Here is a 10,895-nt window from a genome sequence, read left to right on the forward strand (position 1 = left end):
TCAAAACTTTGTAATTAGTCGCAAGTCCATCTTGTCCTAAGGGTTCTTGCAAAGAAGATGAAGGACAGAAGTTTCATGGTCAAAAAATGATGTAATTGATTTTCTCTTAGTACGAGGGATGAAATCATGTTATTATACATATTGTCTAAAAGAAAAGGGAAAAAACATTTTCCTAAAGGATTCAATTTGGGCTATTAGAAAAAAAAACATTTGCTTTAACTACAAAAATATGGATACCTGGATGTTGCTCCCCTTCTCATCCATATCATTTGATTAGCCAAATCTGAACACTTCTTTCTATAGTTGCTCGGGGTCGGGGGTAGTTTTAGATGAATAGTTTAATTATCACTATTCTTTTTAAAGATACAAATTCACTAAATTTGAGAGTATATATGGAAGAATTTTTTTTAATTTCAGTTACAACCTATTTGTTGTAATAACAAAGTAATTTTAAAAGGACACATAAGCAAAGAAGTCCTTGGCATCACCATTCCAAAGCTTGAACCGCACATATCCAGAATTCCATCGCCTAGTATATCTATATGTAACTGAGAGAGCTTTTCTTAAACATCAAACAACATTATAGATCAACTAAATCAGAAATTTTAGTTTATATAATAAAACATATACCTTTGTTTTGGTTCTCAACTCCTTAACTCACAATTCCAACAAGCTCTTGATCTTGCAGGGCTCCTTATTGGCTTTCGTATACTCTGACATTGAGGTAGTTGGTTGTCTGTAGTAATTTAAAAAATGAAAAATATATTTTTTCTGACAATCAACCAAAATTGTTTTTTTTTTCATAAGGCCTAATTTTAACTTGGTTATAAGGTGCGCACCCTTCTGTTCAATTGTGACCATTCACTAGCTTCTCTATTATCTTTCGTAAGCTCGCCGACAGCTGATCTTGTGATTCTAGTTGCAAATTTGAAACCTAGGATAAATTCAAAGGTAAAGTTGTAAGTTTTTATGCGAGATTTGATATCTGTTGATTATGAGAGATAAGGAAACTATGAAGAATGAGAGGTTGCAAGTGATTGCATTCGAGTGGCTCCAGCTTCAGTAGCAAGTGACCCCAAACGGATATTGGGAAATGGCTCAGCTGCTGTTGCTCAAAATTGAGCTAAACAAACATTGTGAGAGTCGCCTGTAATCCCAAGCACTCACCATGATCAAACTAATTTTAATTGAGAGAGAAAGATGCAAGTCCTCCTTTGGAATTCCAAGCACTCTCCATTTTAATTGATTTTAATTGAGAAAGCGTAAACACCACGTCTCCACCTTTAAAATTAATTAACTCTTCATAATTTAATTAGCTGATTTTAATTGAGAGAGAAAGCCATAACTCAATCTTTGGAATTCAGAGCAAGCAATTTGGTTTAATACATTACCCTCTATATTTTAGTGAACATAGTAAAATTTACAAGATGTTACATAATTGATTTGAAGGGGGTATGGTTTTGTGTAATTATTACATTTGATGATTTAATTAATTAAACTGGGTTGCATATTTATTTGAGTGCAATATGGTGATTTGAGTGAATTTTGAAGGATATTTTGGGAAATCAAAAGTTTTGACACTCATCTTCTCTTTTATAAATAGTACTAGTTTTTATGCACGTGCAATGCACGTGGTTAAATATTAAAAAATATTGTTTTATATTTACTTCATTACTTTAAATAAGTGAGATTTATCTTGAGTTCAAATATGTATAATTGAATTAGAAGATTTATTAGTATTTTATTTAAATATTAAAAAAAATGTAAAGAAATCTAAGCTGAACTTGGATGAATATAAGTATCTGGGATATTGTAATTGTTATTATGAATTTTAGTTTTAGTAACGTAGAAAATATTTCAAAAATTTAAGTTTATTCAAATATTTTTTAACTAAAAAAGCTAAGTTAATTGTTTGATTTACTGCAAACTTGTAAATTATTTTTGTTCTAAGAATTTTTAATTGATCACCACCACCAACACCTAACAGGAACTTAATTAAAGTATGAAAGTAAATCTTGATAAAATTTGGCCTCTTATTCAACATGGCAACAATCTTAACAAGTAATAATTAGTAAGCCAAGTTTTTTTTTTGAAAACAAAGAATATTGAGGTTTGTGACAACCCCAAGCAAATTCATCACAACAATAATTCTTTGCCAATTGGTTAAAGAGGCCACATTTATATCATAAATGATTGATCACATTCTGCGCTATCCATAGACATTAACAAAATATAGTAAAATGGTTAAATATCAAAGTGTAATTTTATGTGATGTAAGCAATCACATAAGCATACAAAACTACTAATAACTCTGCATGAAAATACCTTATAAAAATTCCTAATTGTAATAAAAAAATAAGTTGTTATATAAAATGATTAAAAAATATTGTTCTTGAAAATTTCTAATTGAACGGAGATCAATCTTTCTCCACCTTTATCTTTTTTCTGGGCAACTCTAGAGTAGCACCTTCATCATCTATATTGATTGTAATATCAGACTGGAGTTGAATTTCTTGTGCTATTATATTGCCTTCGCCTCGTTCATCCTTTGTCTTTTCATCTAACTTCACCAGGAATTTGAATGTTTTTCCGATGTTCAAAACAATTTTTTGGAAATATGGACTCTGATTATTTTTCTGTTGCAATGAGAACAAATGTTATATTAATACTTATGAATTTGTTTATTTTCTAATTTACTACTTGAATAGAGTTAGGAATTACCTCTTTCTTTTCTGTAATGAATGTTTCTGCTTTGCATCCAATAAGAGTTTCTGCTGCGTCAAAGAGTGTTACTCTTGCATTATTCGTGCCATTTTCCACGAGAATCTTAACTAAGTACCTGTATTTTTTATTGTTAATTTCTAAAGACAATTAGTATTGCATTTTAATATGTTCATGGTATTAAAAAAGATATTTTACTTAACCTTGGTACTGGGTCATCAATGATTCTGCGGCATTTGTCATTCAGACACTCTTTACTAACATCTTTATCAACCTTCTTATCACAGCCTTTGCAAGCATAGAACCATGGCTCGAGCCTATTTAAAATAGTAGTTATCTTTGCCTTAAATGTGCAATACCGTGCCTGTATATTCACAAAGTTTAGTTAGATTTAAATTTGTAGATAAGAATATGTAAATAATATTGTACCTGTATAGAATTCTGTGACTTATGCATAATATCACTAATATGAATTTTCTTGGCATTTTTAAAAAGCGTTGATGGAGATCCTTTTGCTTTTGCAGCTTCTTCCAATTGAAACATGCATATTATATTAACAAATAATAATATTCCATTATTGGGTTATATGAAAGTTGCATATTATATTAACAAATAATAATATTCCATTATTGGGTTATATGAAAGTATGCTTGTTCTGCTTACCATTCCCTTAATTCGCTAGCTAGTTCTATTTTGCTTACCATTCCCTTAATTCGCTAGCTAGTTCTATTTTTGGGTTGATGCAGAATGTTGAAATAATTTGCGACGATATGCTTGTATCCCCTGCAAAAATGAGAAAATTATAGGAGTAATTTTATGTTTAGCTATCTTTAATAAAAATTTCAACAATAATTTATGTACCTTGATATATAGAGATTTTAAAATCTGTTAATGCTATTACAGGCTTATATTTGATTTCTGCTTCAATAATTGATCCTTCATTTGTAGCTAAATCTCCAAATAAAGTTGCACGCATTGGCATTCCACTGCATATGAAAAAGAAAGAATGTTAATATTTTTTCTCTTATGATATTGGAAATAAGTAACATGAATATACCTCATATCCATAAGCGTGATTTCCCTCCTAGTGTCTGGTTTGTTGTGTCTTGTAATATATTTGATCGCCGGCTTAACATTAGTTGTTATTGCGAGAATATCTGCAAATGATTTGATAAAAAGATTATGATTCTATAGATTAATATCTCATTTTGTATTGAAGATTTAAGTAAGAAGTTTGTAATTACTTACTAATTTTTGTTGCATCTTTCATGGAAAATGCTTCTTCAAATGGGACAAAGTTGTTAAATATGTTCTCCAGGTGGAATCCTGTTGGTGCTTCTTTGATCGATACGTCTTTTGTTAGTACTAATTCAAGTGACTTGTGGATACTTGGAAAAGCTGAGTTTATTCCTTTCACTTCTCCATTTGAAATGAAAATAATTTGATTTTTTTGAAGCATATCTATAAACTTTTCGATAGTATCTCCGTACATCACTGCTTGTATTTTGTTACCCTGCAAATATTATTAATACCAGAGATCAATGCATGGAAAATATAATTAATTAATACTAATCTATATACTATATGTAAACAGGGAAACATCAAAAAAAGCCATTCTGATAGTTATCAGTGTTTTAATATAATTTACCGATTAGAAAATGAGATTTAGCAATATTCATATGATCAGATGTAACGTTGGGCAAACAATATAATATTAAAAATAATTTTATTTTACCTTTGTGTCAGCAAGAATTAGCTTTAGTATTTTCTACTGCCATCACATTGTTTATTTATTGATAAGAGAGAGGGGGCATAAATTAGGATTTTTCTAAAAATCCTAATCCTAATTTGTACTGTATCGGATCGGAGACCAGAGAGCTGACACTCGAATTGACAGAGGGAGAGGATTCCTACTGCCATCGAATTTACAGAGGGAGAGCGTCCTTTATAAATGGGAGAACCTGCAACAATCAAATCCTTAATCCTCAAAATTCTGCAATAAAATTGAAGTTATTTTTAAAAAAAAATTAAATTGCCTTAAAATGTAATTGCAATGTAAAACAAATATCACCATCACCATTAAATCAAATACACAATATTTCTAAAGAGTAATTATGCATGAAAATATATAATAAAGAAACATACACGTTGAAGGAGATGGAGTTAGTATAAAAATTGTGTAATTTCTTGGTTTATATATAGGTACGAGGTATTACATGTGATAGGATAATAGTCATAATTAGAGTTTTATTAGGATTTGAATTATATTACGGGTCTAGGTGGGTTGAATTTGTGTTATGAATTTACTTCTTTCGGAAAAAAATGTGTTACGGGTATAAGAAATGTCCAGTTAACATCTAAAGCAAGTTATTGGCTTGAATTTGATGTATTAGGACGTGGATAAGATCAAGTTTAGTTGAAACTCATTAATTACATGGTCATCTACTAACCATTGGATTTTAATTGGATAAGATCAAGTTTAATTGGGATAAGATCAAGTTAATAATTATTAGTTAAAAAAGGCTCTAAAGAATATTCTCAGGCACCACAGGCTACGACAAACATGGAGGTGGTCCTCTTAGGAATTGTGAAGCATCCAGATGAGGCTTCATAAGATGAAAGCCTGCATTTTTTTTATACACAAACATGTACCTTCATGCGTTCATAAAGATTTCTAGTTGAAAATATCATAAATTTATCAATACATGTGTGCATATGAATACGTGCTGCAATAAAAAAAATCCGAACCTATCAGCATGCAAATGCATGCGCACGCGTGAGCACACACAGTTAGAAAATATCAAACATGAAGATTTATCTTGATCGGTGGGAGAACTTGCAAGAATCAAATATTTAATCTTCTAAATTCTGCATGAAAATTGAAGTAATTTTAAAAAAAAATATCAATTGCCATAAAAAGTAATTGCAATGTAAAACAAATATCACCATCACCATTAAATCAAAGACACAATATTTTTAAAGAATAATCATTGAAAATAAAAAAGACACTTACATGTTAAAGGAGATGAAGTTACTATGAAAATTGTGTAATTTCTTGGTTCATATATAGGCATGAGGTATTGCATGTGATAGGATAATAGTCATAATTAGAGTTTTATTAGGATTTGAAGTTCAATCAGGGATTTATATATAAAGTTATTAAAGTTATTATAATAAAAGTATTACGGGTGCAGGTTGGTGAGTCTACAGATAAGAATGTAAGTTTAATCACGAGTTCAGATAGTTCAGGTGGGTGATAATAAGTTCAATCGAGAATATAATAAAAGGGAGTATGATTCATTTTTAAAATAATATCTCATTCCTAAGGGAATTGTATCTTTGGCCACGTTGGTGCATGAAAGAAAACAAAGTTTTTTTTAACTAATAATTATTAAGGTAGTTCAAAGTATAAAAGAGTATATTTGTCTAAAAAAGATTTTCCGAATTCGTGCTTTTAAAGGGAGTATGATAGTATAATATAATATAAATATAGATAGATAAATGAATCAAATCGTTCCTTTTGTACCAGACCAGTATGAATCTCGTGTTTATCTACAAAATTAGTTCTTAAATGCTTGGTGATAAGATATCCATCTATGATTTACAAAACAGTTGAGCATCCTAAGATATATATTCTCCTTAATTATTTCATCATTCTTCATGATGGTGCCAATTCTAAGTCTTTTTTCCTTTTTTTTCCGTTTGTGTGGAAACTAGAAACTCTAGCCACCAAACTCTATCTCATTAAGCACATGGTTGTAAATACGTACATGTTTACACCGCCCCCACCCCCCCCAAAAAAAAAAAAAAAAGGCACAACCCCCCCCCCCCCCAAAAAAAAAAAAAAAAGGCACAACAAAGGTGTAAACAAAACCCATGCAAGTCTGCTACATATAAAATCAACACAAACACCGTTGTGATCTAAAGACATAGCCAGATAAGTGTTCTCTGGTCAATACATGATAAGTCTAAAACCAATCAAAAAATCACTCGTCTGGACAAAAGAAAAATAAGACTTAAGTATAACATTATATTCCATTGATAACATCAATCTCCCCGTCGTAGCAGTTGTTTTTTTTATAAAAAATGATAAGATTTCTTTCGTATCATGCACACCATAAAAATACTACACAGAGAGATTCATTTCAACTTAATATCAATATTCAAATCAAGTAACACTAGTAGAATAATAAGTATCCTAGACGGATTATTACAGACGGAAAATTTTCCGTCTATGATACTTTATTCTAGATGAAAAATTTCTGTCGAGGAAATTCCGTCTACAATATAATATTCTAGACGGAAATTTCCCTCTGGAATAGTATTGTAGACGGATTGTTTTTGTTTAATTTTTTGTTTTGAAATTTACCGATTATCCTAGACGGAAATTTCTGTCTAGGAAACATCCTAGACGGAAATTTCCGTCTAGGTTGATGGGTTCAGTTTATAAATCAAAAAACCCACAGATCTGGCCCCTAAATCCCCAAATCGTCTGGCCCGTCGCTCGCCTTTCTCTCTCTCATCCCCGATCGTCTGGCCCGTCGTCGCCTCCCTCCTCAGATCTCGTTCAACTTCCTCGCCGTCCCGGCCTCGTCCTCCCTCTCCTTTGACCGCGCCCGTCGTCGCCGTCCCGTCGTCGCCTTCCCGTCGTCGCCTCCTTCCTCGCCGTCCCGTCGTCCCCCTCTGTCGAAAAACTCCGGCATGGTGAGGTTAGCTTTCGATCTAGCTTGATTTTAGAAATTCAATTGGAGTTTTGTGATCCCCGATTAGATATTGACAGCTTTAGTTTACTCAAACCCTAGTTTTCTCAAAATGGGTGCGTATAAAAAGCAAGTTGTGGGAAGTTTCTGGACCTTAACATGTAACTGACATGAGGTGCAAAAAAATTTGATGAAGTATCTTACAATGATCTCTAGTTGAGAGAAAAAGATGAAAATAAGTAGAAAGGTCTATTTTCTTATCCTATTTGCTTGCTTTATATCTTTTTGACTATGAAAAGGAGAGAGAGATTTGGTCCCTGTTCAGGATTTTGGTGCTACGATGTTGAATACGTAGACTTTGTCGTTATTTCTTCCCGTGTTACTTGAAACACTGAAAGAAAGTTGGAAGCGCCAGAGGTGTAATATTAACTTGGCATGAATTTTCACTTAGAGTGAAATTCAGAAATTTTCTTTATTATCACTCGGATAATTCCAGAAAATATTTAATCCGTTGGGGTTTTATAATGACAACTTGCTATTCTTGTTGAAAAATGATTAACAAGTTCATTGGGGGGGTTGACTGTTAGAGGTGTGATGTTAACCTAACAGTATTTTATGGACCTATCGCTCTATTAAGGAGAGTCGATAAGTGGATTTTTTGTCAGAGGTGTAGTGTTAACGTGACAGGATGTGTGTTGCGATTGGAGCAACTTTGTGGACTTATCATCCTATTGACGAGGATTGATAAGTGGATTATTGTCAGAGGTATATTGTTAACGTGACAGGAATGTGTTGCGATTGGAGCAACTTTGTGGACCTATCGCTCTATTGGGGAGAGTCGATAAGTGGATTTTGTCAGAGGTTTAGTGTTAACGTGACAAGATTTGTGTTACGATTGGAGCAACTTTGTGGACTTAATTAAGTGAATTTTGTCAAGGTTTAAGTGTTAACGTGACATGATTGTGTTCTGCGATCGGAGCAACTTGTGTGGACTTATCATCTATGACGATGATTGATAAGTTTGATTTGTCAGGGTTTGATTGTGTTAACGTGAAGCAAGATTGTGTTGCGACGGTGAAGCACTTTATGACTTATCATCCTATTGAAGAGGATTGATAAGTGGGTTGCAGAGGTGTGATATTAACTGCAGGATTGTGTTGGCGATAGAGAGCAGGCACTTTGTGGACTTACATCCTATTGATTGAGGATATGATAATTGATTTGTCAGAGGTTTGTGTTTAACGTGACAAGATTTTGTACGTTGTAATTTGAACAGGTTTGGGGACTAGCGTCTCGCTGGGGAGAATTGCTAAGTGAGTGTATTCATCAGAAGCAGATGATTGATTACTAAGATTTGAATGACTTAGTGTCTTGCTGGGCAGATTGTGATTTAGCAATTTGTAGGAGCCTATCATCCTATTGAAGAGTGATTGATAAGTTGATTGTCAGAGGTATATTTGTTTAACGTACAAATTGAGAGTGATGCAAAGTGAATGCATTACTCTGTGGGATGATGATCGTCAAAGTGAAATATAACTCACGATCGGAAAGATTTGTTACTCTATCTCAATGGATTTCCAAGTAACCAACCCCAGTCTTGATGTAAGACTTAGCAGGGAATAAAAAGAGTTAGACAAGGCACATCACCTAGTGGACACTATCCATGAGTCGGAAAGAGGCACATCACCTGTAGGCCATTATGTTGATGAGTTGACTATTAGAGTAACTGTTAACTGATATGTTTTGTGACCCGCCATCCTACTTGAAGAGGTTGGTGGCGGGATTTGGGTGAGGAAATGAACTATCAGAGGTAATTGTAACGTGATAGTTTGGTGGACCCGCAGTCCTACGTTGAAGAGGATTGGTGGATGAATTTGGAGGAAAAAGGACTATCAGAAGGTGACGGTTAACATGATAGTTTTGGTGGACCCGCTCATCCTACTTGAAAGGATGCGGGGCGAGAATTTATGAGGAAAGACTATCAGAGGTGAGTTAACGTGATAGTTTTGGTGACCGCGTCACCCTACTGAAAGGATTAGCCTTCATAGTCTGGTATCTTCTTGACTGAGAAGATTGGCCTTTGTCCGATTGCTCGGAGGGGCTTGAAGTCGTTGGGGCTGCGATGCGTCAGGAAATCCTGCTACTTTGTTCTCAGCTTTGATCGGCCATAATCTTTCGAGGCCTGTTCGCCTTGAGAGATGTAGTTGTCTTCACAGAACGACATTCGGGCAACTCCGATTCGGGTCTAGGAGGTGGTCTGTGCAAGTTGTGCCGACAGGTCTCTACTAAGGGTAGACTGTGTCAACCTGACGAACACCGAGAGCCAGTGGTTCGAACCTCTTGACGAAAGGCTTTGACGGAGCTCCTTCTTCTCTGCTTAGTGGCGAGAAGGGTAGGATGGAGACTTCTGTATCATCTTCAAGAATCTGATAGGAAGAGTCTCTTCTAGATCCGTCCACTTTTGATACAATGCCGCAGGTGTTTTCCTGAACCATTCAACACCCCTGAGTGTGTGCAATGAACAATCGAGCCAGTATGGCATCGTTTGGATTACCATTTCCAGTCTGTGACTTGAAATGATAGATTGATTGGTTCTGGTGATCCCGTTGCCGTCAAAAGTTTGTAGCGTCGGGACTTCGAATTTGAGAGGATAAGGGCTGCATCCAGTTCGGCAGATAGGTCTGACACTCCCTCTTCTTGGACTCTGCTTCTGTTGGCCATAGGCCATTGAGCGGGCTTCAATCTTCCATTGGCAGACTGGAGATTATACTCATTCTCAGTCTCTCTTCCGTTCATCAGAGGAAGATTCCAGGTTTGGGCTTCTTGTCGAAGTCGTGCCATCAATCATTTTACCCTTCCCTTTGCCTGTGTAGGTCGGGATGGAGACTTCTGCCTCGGGAAATTCTGCTGAGTTGCGAATCTGTCTTCGAGATTTAGCCTTGTCTGGCGATGATTTGAGTCAACATGGCCATGAGTTCATTGATGGCCCTCTTAGTTGAGATTGGAGCATGGCTCCTGCCCAGACAAGTCTCTTGAAAGGTCTTCAGAATGTTCTGCCATGTGGGCGAAGCTCTCAATGCCCAAGCGAACACGATGTGGACTGCAATGGCTATCCCCAGGTAGTGTTACGCATTGATAATTAGTTCCTCTGCGCAAACTCCGGAAGTTGACAGGAGTGAATGGCTCCTGTTCGCGTCCGAGTGCGTTGGTAGATTCCTCAAAACTCGTTACGATTTGTCTGATGGTCGCGTGAACGACTTGTCTCTGAGTCATCAGAATTAGGACCTGAGGCTTTCCTCTGCTGATCACAGTTGATAGTGACATTAGGGATATCAGTCTCTGGAGAACTTCTTCTCGTGAGAACATCGTCGTGGTTGGGCCAAGCAACGTTCGTAAATTTGTGTCGAACACTCAGTAGCTTTGGCCACATATAGAGCAGCATTGACATTCCTGAGGCGACCGTAGAGAATCAGT

General features: G+C 35.2%; 1 protein-coding gene across 3 annotated transcripts; it reads right to left on the reverse strand.

Annotated features, from left to right (window-relative positions):
* On the reverse strand, positions 2,322-4,222 carry LOC109839716 (replication protein A 70 kDa DNA-binding subunit A-like). Of its 3 annotated transcripts, XM_020408230.1 has the most exons (7): positions 3,970-4,222; positions 3,779-3,878; positions 3,583-3,707; positions 3,423-3,504; positions 2,925-3,085; positions 2,722-2,839; positions 2,322-2,636 (listed from the first exon to the last, which is right to left on the reverse strand). In XM_020408230.1, exons 4-7 carry the CDS (start codon positions 3,423-3,425, stop codon positions 2,418-2,420), a joined length of 501 nt encoding a protein of 166 aa, XP_020263819.1. In that variant the 5' UTR covers positions 3,426-3,504; positions 3,583-3,707; positions 3,779-3,878; positions 3,970-4,222; the 3' UTR covers positions 2,322-2,417. The 3 variants fall into 3 exon arrangements, with proteins under 3 accessions (XP_020263819.1, XP_020263820.1, XP_020263818.1); XM_020408229.1 differs by lacking the exon at positions 2,322-2,636; XM_020408231.1 differs by lacking the exons at positions 3,423-3,504; positions 3,583-3,707; positions 3,779-3,878; positions 3,970-4,222 and adding an exon at positions 3,385-3,407.

Source organism: Asparagus officinalis, chromosome 4 (assembly GCF_001876935.1).
Source record: "Asparagus officinalis chromosome 4, Aspof.V1, whole genome shotgun sequence".
Taxonomy (NCBI): Eukaryota; Viridiplantae; Streptophyta; class Magnoliopsida; order Asparagales; family Asparagaceae; genus Asparagus; species Asparagus officinalis.